Source organism: Lygodium microphyllum, chromosome 12 (genome assembly GCF_053477565.2).
Source record: "Lygodium microphyllum isolate KBCC chromosome 12, Lygodium_microphyllum_v1.1.10, whole genome shotgun sequence".
Classification (NCBI taxonomy): domain Eukaryota; kingdom Viridiplantae; phylum Streptophyta; class Polypodiopsida; order Schizaeales; family Lygodiaceae; genus Lygodium; species Lygodium microphyllum.
Genome location: NC_141146.1, coordinates 11460552 through 11479297, shown reverse-complemented (window position 1 = coordinate 11479297; position 18746 = coordinate 11460552). Strand labels below are relative to the sequence as shown.

Genomic DNA, 18746 nt, shown 5'->3' with positions numbered 1-18746 from the left:
CGATCATCATGTGAACAAGAGCTATGATGATTTTAATCTATAGATTGTAACTTTAATAAGTTATATATATCAATATAGATAAAAGCAACAGAAACAATAAGACATTAAAGACACCACGTAACAGCAATGATTAAAAACATCCTCTTAGGTGGCTAAGACCATGAAAGAACAGTAGTTGCAGCCATCTATTAAATTATCAGTGAAAGAGAAACCTAAACTAAGTATTCAAAAAATAACCTCAAGAGAGCCCAAAAGTAGAGGATCAATTTTAAACCAATCACCCAATGCCTTGTAGAGGGCAAAAAGTTCAAATATTCTCAAGATCAATTTTAAACCAATCACCCGATGCCTTAATTATGGTTAATGTCAATGCCTTTGGCTCGCTTGGACACTCGTGGTGCCTTAGTCCTAGTTACATAGCAGGCCACAGCAATATGTAGAGGACAAAAGCCACAATCATTAATGATTGCCGCACATCATTAACCTGCTTTGATAGTTATACAGATAAAATAGAACCAGTATCCACAGCCTCCAAGGTGCATTCATCTGTGCTACACCTAGATCTTCATAGGACTTTCATTGTAATATGAGGACTTCAGAGGAAATGATGGATATCAGAAACGTTGAATAATACAATTTTCTCAACACCGAAGGTACAGATGCATGAGAATGCATGGTGCAATAAGAAAGTGGGTGATGTATTGTTGGCCAATATCTTAAAGAATGAAGGAATCAATCCTGTAAATTTGTCTCTGAAGGGTATGCTCCGCCTCTTATTTGAATGTTTTCTTTCGGCTGCCTGTACAACGGCTAATCTTAGTTCAGTGTCATGGAAGCATGTAACTTGCCATCTTTCCATTGCTTTCACACTTCTTTTCCTTAGAGTTTGACCGAACGGTCCAAGCAAGCATTGCTGCTCCCATGGCAGGCTCTATCTGTATGACCATACTGGGTCAGCAATCTTGAAAGTAGCCAAGCAAAAAAGACTCATTGAACTGGTAGTAAAACTGAGTACACGCTCAACTTATTATGTCTATATCAATACTAGCGAATGTGCATTACACAAAGAGATCACAGACACATTCTGATAACACTATAAATAGCACTTATGCATTGCAAGTGTGCCTGAGGCTATATCTAAGAAAATAAACAAAAAGATAATGTCTCTCGAGGATGTGCCATATCCCATTGGAGCACAATGCCAGTACAAAGGCTATCTGACAAATATGTAACCTACTACCATCCTAGTGCTAAGGGTGTGTGCTTGTGAGCCAAGCTAGTAAAGATCTCAATGACATCCTGCAGTAGTAGCCCTGCTGGGTATAAGAACCATGAACAGAGTATCCCGAACCAGCTGATTAATGAAAGATTCAAATGGCTGTCACTAGAATTTAGAAACATATACAACTGCTAATGACAAGGGACAACAGGGAATTCCAAGAGGAAAAGAGCTGGGGCTATGTAATTAATGGATAAAGTCATGGTGGCTATGCAAATTGCAATATGGTGAAGACTGCTGGAGACCTACTACAGGGATTGACCAAAGTATTGATGTTGAAGGCTCTGATTTAGACGGCAGCTTGTTTATGCTAAGTCAGCTCGAATTCCTATACAAAAGCATTAAATGAAGGGAAATTAAGTATGATCATTCATAGGCAGCCACCTGTCACTACATTGACTTGATAAATGCAGAGATGCAGTGGATGCAGGAGAACACCTAATGGAATGAACACTTTATGAAAGTCTATCAGCACTAATGTATTAACGGAAAGATTCTTGGGATAGTTAAACACAGATGTGCATCTCTAAATACATGGGAGCAGCCAAAAACATGACACAAACAATGCATAAATGTATGCAGAATAACACCTTTTACTTTGTATATTTGGGGGCAAATAGGTGCATTCGCCATGCAGTAGAGGCTGGCATAATGACTGACAAACAAGATATGCCTTACCTTGGGTTTGAGAGGTTGCACATTTGGAAACATTTGAGATACATGATGTATCAGCTGTGTGCAGACATCCCATTCATTATCAACTTCCAACACCCCACCAACCAATACGAGAGGAAATGGTTTCTTTCCATCTACAGAAGAGAATTGTAAGCATAATCAACCATCATCTGGAAGTTCATGTGAAAGATAGAATGACACAACCACTGCAAGTGTTTTAAGATCCGTGTTACGTTCTAAATTGACTACAAATGTTGAGAATCCACCGAATTGAAACAGGTGCTGAACTCAGCCTACCCTACAGGCTACAGAAAGAATTGCAATTTACCTTCTCCTGCAAGCTTCAGCCTTTTGACAACAGCTCTCACGCTGGAAGCAAGCTCTTCTACAGCGGCATTTAGCACCTTCTCAGCTTCTGTATCACCCATTGCTGCACATGCTTTAACAGTGGGAACAAGTGCAGCAATGCGAGCCCACGAGGGGTCTTTGTAAGTCCACCTGCCAAAGTTGGAATCAGCAGATACTACAATGCTTATCAGCCAAGTCCCTTGCACAGCCTGCAGAGCAAACCCAGCCCTAAATCACACAAAGTAAAACAAACAATACACATACTGTATTGGAACCCAGCAGCACAAAATTACAAGTTTAAAATATCATATTAGAAGACTATACACATAAAACAAAGTAATGCAACCAGGTCAATCAAAGAATATGATAATAAAGAAAAAGATGTGTGAGGGAAAATGCAATTACAGTGGCTGCACAGCTAGGACACCTACTTTCAGCTACAGATGACAGAAGGACATCTAACATTAACTTTCATCTGCGAAACAGCTAACCCACATCTGACATTAACTTACATCTTCAAACCAGACAAAACACATCTGACCACAAGTAAAGCATGGGGTAAATTTAAGTACCAGAGAAACAAAAATGATGTACAAGTTCTTTTAAGATAAAGAAATGTCATAATGTAAAGGAAGATTTTGTAAATGAAGCATTAACATACTCATGCAATTGCCATTGGATTTGGGAGAGAAGTTCAATAAAGATCCAGATAACAGACTAGTATGGTTTACAAGCATAATTGAACCGAGTAACAGAGGTCTAAAATGTGATATGCAACAGGGATAGCATCTCAAACTCAGTAAGAAACACAAAAAATTGGACTGCACAAAAACTACCCGATGATTTCGTCAGGTGAGGAAAGTCCCAGTCTCTGTGTAATAGCTTGTGTGAGACTTGTGTAAGGGCCACGTCCATCATGGGCTCGCATGACAGCAGCTAAAGCCTGTTGTGCTATAAAGTAGCCACTGCCAAAAAAGACATTTTCAGGAATACTTCAAACTTATGAGTCAACCTGCTGGAGACATCTAAAAACAGATTCTTACGTTAATGGAACAACTTGACCATTTATAACACACACTTCAAACCATAAAATCTCAAATTGTGATATCCACTCTTTTTAAATGAGGACTGACATGAGATGTGACTCAATAAAACTGAGTAGAGATTTAGCCACATACACTAAGCATAGGATAGTGATCCATCCAAGAGAGAAAATGGTCCACCCAGCTAGGGACGAATGACAAACATGTATGAGATTGAGAGTGGAGAAAGGAAGAAGTCTTACAATAACATGGGATAAGCAAAGGATTGCCATAACCATCCCCCACGAAGCAAGAACGAAATCCCTTTTGAGTTTTAAACAACACAACAAAAGCTATCAAATGGGGAGCCCAAACTCCCTCCCTACCCAACACATAACACTCACAAGCCACTAAATCAGGATGGAAGAAACTGTTAGTAAATATGTCAGCTCATGTGTGAGTCTATGCGTGTTTTAGGGCTAGGCACTATTTAGATTATTTTAGGCATTTTTTATGGTCTTCATTTTGGTTATATTTAGCATTTATTGCTGGCCAACCTGATCATACTGAGGACATATTTTTGTCCTATTTATTCAGGCTCTTCCTCCCCAGTCACTCAATCATCACCACGTGTGGATCTTCTATTAGAGAGAGGACCAAGTGCCGGTGCCCACACAGCGAGTGACTCACTGTTGTATGCAATTGTCTCATGTTGGATATACAAATTCCATTTCCCGAGCGTACATCTGAGTTCTCATCTGTATTGTGTTCTTCAATGTTCCTTCTTTCCTTTCTCTTTTGTCTTGAAGTTCAGTAGTTTATTTCAGCACATGTTTATGCTTCCATTGCTGCATCCACTTCTGACATGGTATCAAATTTCAAGTTTTGTGCTCTTGCTATGTTTTCTTTGTTGATTTCAAGACTATTTTGACCATTGCTGATCAGGCGGCTGCTCTGATCAAGGTGACCCGTTTTTCTGCATTTAATGCTGCATTTGCTGCCGTCAGCATCCGTAGAGCCAGGATCAGCCCCTCCGCTGCCTGCATTTCTGATCTAGCCTGCATCTGCAACAGTTTTCTCCTGTTGGTGGCAGTGTTCAGCCTGCATTTTAGTGTTTCTGCATCTCTCCTAGCTGGGCAATTGCATCATCAGGCCTTTTTTGCTATTTCAGGCAGTTTTTGGCTTTTTTTTTTTGAACTTTTTGCAGCAGATTTCTTCTTGTTTTGGTCAGATTTTGGTGAATACTGCATGTGACCTCTCATTTTTTCCACTCTGTGCTTGCGGTTTGGCTGTGTTTCCTCTCCAAATACCTTCCTTTCTCTCCTTATCTGTGCTTGCGGTTTGGCTGTGTTCCCTCTCCAAATACCTTCCTTTCTCTCCTTATCTTCTCATCCTCTATAAATGGCTCCTCTGTGCACATCCACTGACGATAAGTTACATGGACCTCACTATCTCACATGGAGTGCTCTGATGAAAGCTCGGTTTGTGCAGAAGTGGTTATGGTACATAGTATGTGGAGCTATTCCTTGTCCTCAACATCCTACTTTGACACCAGACGATTTTGATAAAGACAACCATGAGGAAGCGGTGCTTACATGGGATTCGGACGATGCACATGCCTATTCAGCCTTGCTTCGGTGTATTTCTAAAGAAGTCCTACCGGCGGATACCTCCTACAAGACATCTTCTGACCTATGGATGAAGTTGCAGCTGATATATACGGCACCTTCCACTATGAGGGCAATTCACTCTTTATAGACAGCTCCAGCAAATTACGTTCGAGGCCAAAGATACTGTCCACTCTTTTCTACTTCCTGTGACCCAAATCAAAGACCAACTTTGACAAATGCAATCTGCCCTTCAAGAGGCTCATCTTATTGGGCTCGTACTCTCCAAACTCCCTTTGGTGTTTGATGGAGTGGCAAATGCTTTGAGAGCACACACATCATCCACTCCTGTCAATTTAAAGATGTCAAAGACCCAATGTTGCCACTATGAGAAGAAAGGTCGTTCACGGAAGGACTACAAAGAGTTAGCGGCTTCCAAGAAGCACAAGGAGAAGAAGATGAAGCAAGATACGGACTCCTCCGACAAGTCATCATCTACCTCCGACTCACACTCCAATCCTCCGGCCAAATAGAGAGCCAAGGCACGAAAAGGATCGGCTTCTTCGGCTCACGGGAAGGGATCGATGGCCCATTCCTCTGTTGCTTACTAGTGGTGATGATGGTATCCCTCATGACTCTCCATTGCCAAAGAGAGTGTGTGAAAGGGTGGACAAATGGGGCAGCCATGTCTCATCTATACATCTATATAGATGCACAGGATCCAAAGAGGAACTTTCCTGACACATTGATCGAAGTTTGGTAGCTTCAAATCCTGGAACATGTATTAACATCTAGGTTCATGCTGGGTTGTCTGACAAAGAACGGGATCGGTTCCTAACCATGAGCTCACATGAGGAGACACTTTGGCAGTCTGGCCAAAGGCGAGGAATCCATGGTCATGTATATTCTAGAGACATTTTTGACAGGATGTTCATATATGCTACTGAGAGACATTGCGACAAACACAGAGATATGCTATGATCTTCTCCATTTTCAAGTACTCATACGATCAACATCGACATCACATTTTCTCCAAGGCACCTTGGTAGTGGCTTGCGCACCCACTACTTGGGTATCCATGGTTCTACTTGGTGATTCTATGGTTTATGATTCATTGTCATTGAACCATTGCATTGTATCAGATCACCCATGATCTCAGAGAGGGTGCTAGAAAATATGTTCAGCTCATGTATGAATCTATGCATGTTTTAAAGCTAGACAACTTGAAAGGTGAGAAGGATCGAAGCTTGCTTGGAAGTGAGCTATGGCGAAGAGCAGGAGCAAGAAGAGAGAGAGAGACAAATGGGAACTCCAACAGTCACAATGTGTGACCGAGCCTTTCTTTATTCAAACTGTCACTAAAAGAATAAAGTGATGGTGACGGGCGCCCACCACCTGCAATGTGCAGTGGCGGTTACTGTCAATGTAGTAATACACAGGCGGCTAGGTAAAGGCGCCTTTACCCCCAACAACCTCCCACTTAAAGGCGAATTTGTCCCAATGAGGAGTGAAAAGAAAAAGAAAAGACAGTACAATGTACACATGTACAACAGGATGAGGAAAAACGTCATCTCATCCAACGCCCATCAATCTTCTGAGGAAGGCAAAGCGTTCAGTAGTGAGGCTTTTCGTGAGCAGATCTGCAAGATTTTCGTCAGTGGAGATCTTGACAAGGTCAACAGAATTGTCCTCCAGGACCCCACGTATGAAGTGATACCTCACCTCAATGTGTTTCGTCTTCGCATGGAAGATCCGATTCTTGGCTAGTTGAATAGCACTCATAGAATCCGAATGCAGCGTAGGTACAGCATCAATCCCAAGGTTATAAACCAAACAGCCCAATCATATGGCCTCCTTGCAAGACCCAGTGGCCGCAACATACTCAACCTCAGTGATAGAGAGATCCGTACACTTCTGAACCCTGAATATCCAAGAAACAACACCTCCGGCATAGGTAAAGACATAGTCGAAAGTGAACTTCCTACTATTTGCATGTCTTGCATAATCAGAGTTTGTGTAGCCCACAACTCCTGTATCCTAGCTATCATAGCAAATACACATATCTGTTGTACCCTTCAGGTATCTCATGATACCCTTTATAGCATCCCAATGCTTTTTGCAAGATGTAGCCATATAGCGTGCCACAACACCAACTGCAAAGACAATATCTGAACAAGTGGCTATCATGGCATGCATCAAACTGCCCACATCCATCTCAACCCTCTACTCATCCGTCTGCGGACAATCGGCCTATGCAACCTTCACATAAGAAGATAATGAACAGCCAATAGACTTTACGTCCTGTATATCGAAACGCTTCAGAACTTTATGAATGTACTCCCTCTGTGAGAGGTAGAGTAGTCCCTGATACCTATTGCGCTTAATGCGCATACCAAGAATGTGAGAGGCTTGTCCCAAATCCTTCATCTAAAAGCTCTACTTCAGCTGAGATTTAAGAGCATCCAGCTCATCATGAGCTTTCCCTGCTATCAGCATATCATCCACATAAAGTACCAAAATAAGCAATGAGTCATCATGGGCTTTCTTCGTGTAAAGACGCCGATCCATAGCACTCCTGCTGTAGCCCTGTGTCTGTATAAAGACATCAAACTTATGATACCATTCCCTAGGTGCCAACTTCAAGCCATAAAGACTTTTCTTCAACTTGCGCACTAGATGTTCCCTGCCAGGTTCTGCAAAGCCCTTAGACTGCTCCATGTATATCTTATCATGCAAATCCCCATGCAAGAATGTAGTCTTGACATCCATCTGGTACAAGTCCAAGTCAAGCTGCACGACTAAGGCCAAAACCAAGAGTAGGGTGGTCATCTTGACCACAGGAAAAAAAACTTCATCAGAGTCAACTCCATGCTCATGTTTAAAACCCTTGGTGACAAGCCGGCTTGGGGTTTCCAAGGGTACTTTTCAGCTTGTACACCCATTTACATAGCAAAGCCTTCTTGCCCTGAGGCAATGCAACCAAATCCCAAGTCATATTTTTATGCAGGGAGTCTATCTCAGACTGTAGCTCTCTCCCAGGAGTGACTGTCACCCCTGTGCATAGCCTCATCATAGGTAAGAGGCTCTCCTGCATCTATAGCCAAGACATAATGCATCGAGGACTCAAATCTATCAGGTGGACGTCTATCTCTAGTGGACCGTCTCACAGCAAGCTCTGCGGTCGGTCCAACACCCTGGCCATGTGTACCAACTACTGCTTACAGGCTGTCCAACTGGCTGTGCAGGAGCATGTGACTCCTGCTGGAATATAACCCTGCGTATCTCTATCACCTTCTCAAGCTGCCTATGCATCTTGTCTTCATGGAAGACTACATCATGGCTGCAGATAACTTTCCGCGCTTGCAGATCCTAGAGGCGGTAACCCATCTCACATGCATCCTCATAGCCAAGGAAAATGCATTTAACACTCTTAGGATCCAACTTAGTACCCTTGTCTTTGGGTACATGGCACAATACCTCACATCCAAAGACATGTAGATGCGCATAAGACGGAGGTTTCCCAATCCATACCTCCTCTATAACCTGAAAATTCAAACCACGAGAAGGTAATCTATTTATGACATGCACAGCTGTACTGAGACTGCCTCAGTCCAAAAGCTCTATGGTAAGCCTATATGGCTAAGCATACTGCGTACACGCTCTTGGATGGTTCTATTCATCCGGTCAGCCAAACCATTCTAGGGTGGATATAGAGGACAGTCAAATGACGCTTAATACCCCTCTCATCACATAGTGGCTCAAAAGTACGTGACACATGTTCTCCCCGATTGTCAATCCCAAGGCATTTCAATCTATGCCCAGTCTGGTTCTCGACCAATGCAAGCCATCTCTGAAACACAGCTAAGACTTCTGACTTAAGCTGCTTCAATCAATACATCTGACTTGCTCGACTTTTCTTGTCATAGAGGTTATTAATTTTATCCCAAAGCTACCAAGCACTCTTTGCTTCCTCAACCACACTGTAATGCACATGTTCAATGAGAAACAAGATGAGGGTGGACTTGCATAACTCATCAAGCACATCCCACTCGTCATCAGTCATCGTTTCAGGCTGCTCGCCATGCATCCTTAGTGACTTTATCTACGATTTCTGCACCAATACCTGCCAAACTTGGCTCTTCAAATAGACATAATTCGTACCATCAAGCTTAGTGATGTTGAAGATAGTACTGTCAGCGAAAGAAGAACCCACAATGCAATCTTAAACAGTGCAGACTATTCAAAACTGCTTGTTGTTTTCTGCTGTAAACAGCTAAAATACCACCAAAACCAAGGCAAATTGACCTCGAACTGATAGCTAATGATGCTGCCCACCAAGTACCATCAAAAGTACATAAAATCAAGATGATTCAGCATGAAAATTCCACATCAGCCAATACATAACTGCTTGCTGTAATAAATTACAGCCAGGTACAATGAGAGCAAACTATAGGCAAAATCAATACACCGAGTCAACCACTGACTGTCAAAGCATAACCAGCATCAAGCGGACATAAATCAACATATGACAATCATACAGACATCGAGTAAATACCCAAGCATATCAAACAAATCTATCAGTAAACCGGCACACCCCCTGTGTAATAGGACAAAGTGTACATAAAACTGGCAAGACCTGACACAAAGAGGTATATGCTCACGGAGTGCGAAGCCCAAATCAGCCCAAGTACATGTATGTGGACCACGGTATATCAACCATGCAACATCCAAGTGAAGAAGATCCCAATCTTAGAAGACTCAAAGCTCAATAGCATAAACCACCTGCTCAATGTCTGTCAAACATCCAACGATGCTCCCATTGGCACAAAAGCCGTATGGATCAAGCCAAGAAGCTCAAGAAATACATATGAGAGCACAAGTGACGAAAGATCCAAGACCAGACATCAATAAGACATCATGAGCATACAGACTCCATAGCCTCCAATTAAAGCATCCACAGACATCAATTGTATCCCAAATACAAGTCTGGCAAGCCAAGAAATATCCCAAGTAAGTTCCGGAAAGCTAGATGCAAGCCAAGACAAGGCACTAGTAGCAATTGGCTCCAAACAATGTAACTAGCATGTAGTAGTGGCATAGGCTAAGCATGTCAAGACCAGTCAGACATAGGTAACATACATGCCATATGTATATCCAAGACGGGGCATCAAATGCATTCCAAAGCAGAGCTCAAGCTCAAATGAAGATCCGGAATCAAAGACAAGCTCAATGTCGTACCCCGAAGGTCAATACTTCATTGCATATTCCGAAGACATAGCCTGAAACCAATAGGCATAACCAAACTGAAGGTCAAATAACATGTCAACCAAGATAGCATAAATCCCAACCAATAACGAAGTGTCCGCATCCAAATCAAGGCTCAATAGCTCTCAAATAGTATATCCGGACATAAACCATGATGATTAAGCATCAATACATCTAATAGGATACCCGAATGTCAACAAAGAGCATTATGCATAAGCCGTCCCTGATAAAACCTTGCTGCCCAAACAACGTACAACAGTAAATCCCTGCATAAATCGAGCTATGGAAGCTCAAACCAAGTCCCAAAGCATCTCAAAACATTGAGCAAACATCCCCAAAGCATCTGGGCATCAAATACCAAGTCTCGGGAGCATCACATAAGCTAAAAGCATAGCATGTTCTTTCTATAAATCAACTCAGATCTCTTGCAGAAAATACTGTGATCAAAATTTGACAGATTTGACATCGTCATCGCATCCCAAGCGTGCCAAAACCTCAAGTTAGACTCTTACCTTGCCTAAATCGGGTTCCGGATACTCGAGATATGAGAAAAAATGGGATTTTTGAGCCAGATTTTGAAACAGACGCAAAAAAAACGTGTGGGGCCTGCTGATTATGCTAAGGATAAGAGGGCAAATGGGGGCATACAAGGTATCCAATGACGCCAAGAAACACCTACAAAGAGCCTATGAGGACCAGGGAAAGGTGGGAGATGAAATCTTACCTCGGGGGAAAGAAGCCATAGCTAGCATTGAAGCTCCAAGCTCTAGGTCTTCAATCCGGACTGAAGTAATACCGGGCCAAGCTCCATGATCAAGCTCTAATACCAGTTGAAAGGTGAGAAAGATCGAAGCTTGCTTGGAAGTGAGCTATGGCGGAGAGCAAGAGCAAGAAGAGGGAGAGAGACACAAATGGGAACTCCAACAATCACAATGTGTGACCGGGCCTTCCTTTATTCAAATTGTCACTAAAAGAATAAAGAATAAAGTGATGGTGACGGGTGTCCGCCACCTACAGTGTGCAGTGGCGAGTATTGTCAGTGTAGTAATACACAAGCAGCTAGGTAGAGGCGCCTTTACCCGCAACACAACCAGCATTAAATGCCAGCCTACCTGATCATATTGAGGACATATTTTTGTCCTATTTATTCACTCCCTAGTCACTCCATCATCATCATATTTGTGGATCTTCTACTAGAGAGAGAAGCACGTGTTAGTGCCCACATAACCAGTGACTCACTGTTGTATGCAATTGTCTCGTGTTGAATATATGGATGTTTATTTCAACACATGTTTATGCTTCCGTTGCTACATCCACTTTCTGACAGAAACAAGGTATACGTAGGAATTCAAATGCCACCAATCTCATGCCATGCGAGTATAGAACTAGTGGGCCAGCCAACAATAGCAAAGCAGCATGCATGAACATCCATAAAATGGGTATTGCGCAAGATACATGTTCACTTCTTTCTTTCCTTCTGACATTTGTTTAGAAAAATGTGGCAAATTCGTCCACATGTAAAGCAGGCATGAAATCCAAAAGGGTAAAATGGAACTGTATTTTTGCAGAGCCATGAACTGTAAGAAAGACATCAAAATCACCCAGTAATCTTTACAAAGATTTGAAACAGGGAAGCACCATCAAGCAGAAAAGAGAGCACATATAGCAACGTAAACTCCTGAATAAACACTTCCAAGCCATGAGATAATCTAATACAGTCAAAGCTTCATTCCATAAAACATTCATGGTTGCTCTCTAAAATAAAAACCTTTCACATAAGATTAGGTTGCTGAAATTTTTCAGAGTAACACTATTGGAGATGGATTTTGATTTGCCAAAAAAACTTGTTATTCACCAATCCAATCACCTGCCTTCACCAAGTATAGCTCCAACGCCAGCTGCTCTTGCTTCTTGTCCATCTTCATTAACACCAAAAGCTATTGCACCTGTTCCTGCTACAAGCACACAGCCATGCAGTCTTCCAAATGTACCACTTGCCAATGCAGCCACAGAATCATTGTACACTGCTAGCTCCACATCACCTAGAAATATCTCCCTGCAATATTGAGGAAATTTGTGAGATATCTCCCTTCAAGTATTTTTTGATTAACTAACATGCACTCTTTGAGAAATATTTCCAGCTGTTCCACAAAGATCTTCTTGCAGCATAAAAATATAATCCCATTCCTCAAGGTTCTCAATAACATATTTTAAAACTAAATGAATTATCCTGCCACACTCCATAATTTGGGATAACTCTTCTGATTGTTGTCCAACTTAGTAGCTTTGACATTACAATTTGACTGTAATAAAAGTTACAAGTGTTCATAACCATTCACATCTTGTCCTTCGTTTGAAGTACTCCATGTCATTTACCAGACATGCATTTAAGATTTCTCTGATGCCCAAAGTCTTAGAAATTCATACAAGGAGAGTAGCTAGTAAGGCACAAGTGCTATAGAGCACACTATCAATGATCACACCTAGCATCAACTATAGTGCACTCGCCTCACTGCTACAGGGGTCTGGAGTCTGAAGTCACTCATAACAGTGTGCTTTCGTAGGAGAAACTTGGAGCATTTTGGTGACCAATAAATGACATTTTGACTACTTGGAAGTGTGTTTGCTGCATACATGCCATCAGTAAAACCATCTCATCCAACTCCAAGCAACCTGCACTGATTTCCCATATTTTAAAGAGCTTCATGCATCAACATATCAGCACAAGAACTCTACTACAGCTCCACCTCACCAAGGATGGCCACTGAATTTATGGCAGTAGATTGAACTTTGAGTCTTCAAACATGCTTGCAATTATGGACGAACACAAAGTAACTTTGCTTGATTCATTTGAGTTACTAGGGATGCTCCATGGGCTATAGCCCCAATTGACCAAACCTCTGAACACATTGGATTAGTTGGCAAAGACACAAGCACAAGAGCATAAGTCCCAGTAATATCTTAGCCCTACAGCAGCTATCATACACCAATACTTCTGAGAGGAACTGAAGCTTTCCCTAGTAAATTCTAATAGGTGAACCACATTTTACTTTGATAATAACCTGTTGAGAGCATGACGCACCATGTGACAAATCGACACAGCCAGAAATCATGTCCATGAACACCGATACTTTGATTTTCATAAACCAGCTTGCTATATCGAACAGTTTAACAAAGTTGGAAATTCACCAGCAAGAAAAGATGCAAGCCAGTAAGAAGAGATAGAAAGATTCTGAAACTAACCGGAGCCAATGTAATATGTGTTGTTGATCAGAAGGATGATCCACCCCAGACATACCCACACAAACAGCTCGGACTGCAGTGCGGCTCTTGTTTGCTTTCATAAGGGCCCCTGCAAGCACTGTCTCTATAGCAAGTTTGGCTGCATCGTCTGGGAAAAAAGAATGAGCATGCACAATCAGCTAGATTCTTTCAACTGGATCACACATACAGACCATGTGCCTCTAATCTCAGCTACATCCCTCTAATGTCCACTACATCGAATGCATGAAATCTGACTACTTCTAATGAACTAATCAGTCAAGCTAAAGGATTGGATGGCTTGTCAATTAAAACTTATTCGATCACATGCATACACATAACAGTGCCATTGATTGATCAATCCACTTGTTTCAGATGCCATGCCAGGGGTGACAAAATGATCATGAAGAAAAGTTCTCTCTCAAGGTGATCCATCTTATTTATCAAAAACTTTCTTATAGCACATAATATACTCGCAATGTCCTTATATTAACATCCTGAACAATACAGCGAATCATTCATCATCTTTTGAGAAATATTCTGAATCCTCCTTCTTTGATATCCTTCATTTTTACTCATGCTGTATTATATCAATCCACCTTCAAGGGCCAAGCCAGCCATCACCGCTTCCACTCCACTTGACTGGAATCAGAACATGTACAAGTTCCAGCATCACTCCAAGTATGACCGATCTAGGTTTTGCTCTTCATTTCACGAGAGGTTTTTAGCATTCTCCCATGTGGGGCTCTTTTCCCTTGTTTTTCCCTATAGTGTTCGACATCATGAGCTTTTGCAGCTAGGTATGCAATCCTTCCCTCGTAGAAGCTCATGATATTCCCATAATTCACAATGTATGAAAGATGGTGGGTATTTGTCTTGAGAAAACACATATAGCAACATTTAATCTGTTACCGTTTGGCAAAATCAAGCACGTGATTTCAGAATTACAGGAAGAATTGAAATGGCTACGGCTACCTCCAACACTGTTGCGGTTAGAACCTCCCGTCTCCGCACGTCCAAGGACAGGAGGAGACTCGTGAAACGAATCTGAATTCGGCACCGCGATGCAGACACAGACAGTCGAGGTAGCTCCCCCATCCACCCCTAGAACCACGTCCCTGTCCTCATCTCTGATCGGAATCTCGGCCTCGAATTCCCACAGCTTGGAACGGCGGGATCTTTTCATGCCTGCTCTCTGCGAATCAAGAAGGATCGATCTGGTACTTATGGCCGCTGCAAACTATGCAGAGGATGGACAAGATCTGCCTATAACTCGTCGCAGTAGAAGCATTTCCTCACGATCGATCGAGGATTGATGAAAAAAGGGGGCAGGAGAGCCTCGCTATGGTCGCAGTGGGTGGCAGCAGAAAGAGAATCATCAATTATAGATTCAACAATTCTACGACAATTGATTGAAGAAAAACAAACCCCAAAACATAAAAGAGAGAGAAACTAAGCATAAAAGAAAGAGAAACTTACAAAAGCAACAAATGTCTAAGCCCTTACATACAAAGGTAAAGTCGGAGGGTATTCACTTAAATCATTTAAAATTCGAGTAAATTTCTCATACACACACACACACACACACACACACACATATATGAGCAATGGCCAATTTGATTTGTGGGTGGAATTGCCTAAGTCCTCCTACAAAACCATGTGTTATCGCATTCACGACAACAACTCAATTAGTATTTCGTTTATCCGATAACTTTTAACCAACATATACATACATCATATACATCTATAGACCAAATAGGAAAATTTCCTACCTTTTCAGGTACACCAAGTTTCTCAGGTTTCTTGTCGTTGTCTTTAGAGGACGAATGAGCATTGAGGAATTCAGGATCATGATGCTCATGGTGTGGGTTTATAGGTTTAAAGGTTTTTATCAACAACATCATCATCATCAATAACACTAACACCATCTTCATCAGAGGAGGAGATAGTGTATACTCTATGATTGTAGGCATTGGCATCAATATAATATCATGTAGAAAAACTTTCATTAACATTGAACTCCAAAGATTCACCCATAGTCTTGGAATCAATTTTGTTGTTAATATAGCTTCTTACATCATCTCTGTCCTAATGATCTAGTGCAATCTTAAGAGGCATTGCACATTGGAGAGCATCTTCTTTTTGCAATTGAGCTTTTGTAGTGAGTTGATCAATTTCAGCAAAAGCAGTTGTATAATCACACTATGTCCATTCTGGGAAAACCATTTTCAAATATTCATCCAGTTCTTGGTATGCAGGCTTCTCATAAGGATTTCAAAGAGGGGCTCTAGTAGCATAACCCATACAGTCGAGTAGCATTGGTCTAGTAGTTGAAACCAACACCATTTAGACTCTACGAGGGAACTTGTTGTTCAGGAAGAAGTGGAACATAAATCTTTTGGATTTGATACAATAGAGATTCCACCTTATCAGCATCTTCATGCATAGGGGCTTTTCCCTTATCAGAGGGATCCACCACAATGTGAACATTCAAAGATCCTAATGTAGGAAACTAGAATAGAGGAGACCATCCTTTTTGTAGATGCTTACCGAAATGACATCCCAAGAAATCTCAAGAGGAGACACATAGGAAGCAACACTAGCATCTATCAGAGTAGTAGTTGTAGTAGAGATAGAAGGGGAAGCTACCTATACAAAAGTTTCTACTTTTCATTGAAGTTTCTATAGTAGGTCTTGTAATGTTTCACATAAGGTCACTAATTTGTCCATTCTTTCCATAAGGCCGGTAAGAGCAAGATGTGTCCAATTTGCTATTTGTAATTCAGCAAACCAAGTCATATCATCCTGGGGGCGTAAATATGGTGTAGCCTTGTATACATGACCTTCATACTAGAACTCTACTCACAACATTTAAAACATTGACTGCAGCTTTTTCAATTAGTTTCTTACAATGAGCACATACTCCATTTAAGACTTGAGCATGAGGATAGGCTTGAGTCAAGAACTTTAAGGAATTAGCCCATTGTGACAGTGAGACCCTCAAAGCAAGTTGTGTAGGAGTAGCAATATCAGGGATTTTCTCTTTTTCTTTTTCTGGGGCACCATTTGGTAGTAAAAGAATTTTTCCTTTTATATTACGGACACTAATCTGTTTTGGTGGGAGTAACTCTTTCTCTTGGAGTGATGCAATATCAAGTTGCCACCCACTCAATAGGAAGTTGTATATCATACCAATTTATACGTTCTAGAAGAAAACTTTGAGTTGTATCATTAGCTTTCATGAAAATGGTCTACCCTTTATCCTTGTCTATGTCGACACCTTCCAAAACTCTAGAAATTGCAGAGACATAGCTCAAAACACCATCCTATATTGAATAGCAAGATGAGTGAAAGAAGCTTTCATATTTAGACCTGAAGTGTCGATGTGAAGGAATAATAAGTCTTAGAGATAAGGATCTTCTACATAAATGGCATAATTAGGGCATAGTTCAAAAAGGATAGGGCCATTAGATAGGGGAGAAACAGTAGCACCTATGATTATATCCATCAATTCATGATGATGAGTATCTAACACAACAATCATATGTTAGATATGCTCAATGCCCCACCCCATAAGGTGCCACCAATGATCCATAGTGCTCAAAGCTCTAATTCCCCCATTATGAGGAGAAGCCATATGTGCACGGATATTGGTTGAGTCCTGACTTGTATATCAAATGAGGTCTATGTGACCAGATGGCAAAAGGGTGACCGTTGTGGACCTAATCTTTGGGTTAGATGAAGTAGTTAAGCTAATAGCAACTCGAGGCACATTGCATCGAGTTGCGGGTAAGGGAGTTATCAGGGGCCCCTATTTTGGGGTTTGGGGGCTGCAAGACTGGGGGGTCCCAAGGGGGCCAGTGGTCCCCCTGGCGGGGGTCCAAGGGCAGCACCCTCGGCCCGCCAACGGTAAAGGGAATATTCCCTGGCCGACTAGTGGAGGCTCATATGGTAGGTTGGTCAGGCCGACCTAACCACCTTCACGGGCTATAAAAGCTAAACCCCTTCACAGCCATCCATCATCTATCTTTCACCCAGTCATAGTTATTCCAGCTAGCCTTAAGCTCTTCACCTATCTTTTGTCTAGATTGCCATCTAAGCTTCACAGTGAAAGCGCACAAGTGGACAGAGCCATCTTTGTATCAATTGTTTGGAGCTAAAGAAATTTTTTTTCTTCTCTTATCTGTTGTGTACTCTCTATCTCTTTCTCAGATTCTATTCGCTACGCTGTGTAATTTTTACATGGTATTAGAGCCAAGGGCACTCTAGGGATTGAAGAGTGGGCAAGAAGCCAAGGCTTCAATAGCAAAGAGGAACGATGTCATCTTCCGAAAAGTGGTTCTGGCGTATCAAGAAGTGGCGCAAGAGGTGGTGCTACTATACTGGCTATTCAAACATTGAGGATTTGTCCACCAACCTTCAACAAAGGCAAGTTAGATGGTACAAACTACACCTTGTGGAAGTTCAAAATTATAACTATTATTCATTTTTATGAGCTTTTGGAGACTGTGCTGGGAAAACCACAGCCTACCCCCAACCCATCAAATTCTAGTGTGATGATTTCTCTGAATGCAGATCTTCTACAAGCTTGGAAACGAAGGAATGTAGATGCATTGTGTGCCTTAGTTACAAGTTGTTTTGACAGTGTTCTGACTTTGATTCATAGCATACAACTAAAGCATCTGAGGCTTGGAATGTATTGAGTCAGTATGAAACACGAAATCAAACAAGGATTCAAAACTTGGAGAATCAACTAGGAGCGGAAAAGTTTGCTGAAGGAGAGACGATTGAAGTATTCATCACTCGGATTAAGAATCTGCATGACCGTATGGCTAGCGCTGGGGTACAAAAGACTAGCGAGGAGCTAGCTCACATGTGTCTTTGGATTTGTCCACAAAAGTTTGATGGACTAGTAACTATCCTTAATACTCATGTGAGACCTCAATATTTGACTTTTGAGGAGTTTTGTGCATTTTTTATGGAGGAGGAGTTGAGACTGAAAGCCTGAGAAGAAACTAACAATGGTGAACTCAAAAAGCTTTCAAATGTGTTGTATCTTGGTCATGAAGTGAGGTTCAAGAAGACATGTGCAAAAATTCTCGACGATGCTGGCAAAGTTGTTAGCAAAGGAGAAAGAAGGAACAACCTGTATATGAGTTAAGTGCTCTTATAGCCACCGCTGGAGTGGGCACAAGTAAGCTTTGGCATGATAGGTTTGCACACATTGGATTTGCAGTGTTGAAGGAGATGCACAAGCAAGGTATAGTTGCTCACCTACCTGCAGTGATT

At 41.6% G+C, this 18746-nt stretch overlaps 1 protein-coding gene across 2 annotated transcripts; it reads right to left on the bottom strand.

The window, feature by feature from the left end:
- Positions 1-289: 289 nt before the first annotated feature.
- LOC148027452 (Actin-like ATPase superfamily protein) lies at positions 290-14894 on the bottom strand. Of its 2 annotated transcripts, none has more exons than XM_087689144.1 (7): positions 14433-14894; positions 13440-13587; positions 12064-12252; positions 3139-3267; positions 2283-2530; positions 1958-2088; positions 290-935 (listed from the first exon to the last, which is right to left on the bottom strand). In XM_087689144.1, the coding sequence occupies exons 1-7, from the start codon at positions 14641-14643 to the stop codon at positions 828-830; spliced, it is 1164 nt and encodes a 387-aa protein (XP_087545270.1). In that variant the 5' UTR covers positions 14644-14894; the 3' UTR covers positions 290-827. The 2 variants fall into 2 exon arrangements, with proteins under 2 accessions (XP_087545270.1, XP_087545271.1); XM_087689145.1 differs by having other exon boundaries at positions 2283-2452; positions 14433-14892.
- Positions 14895-18746: the final 3852 nt, after the last annotated feature.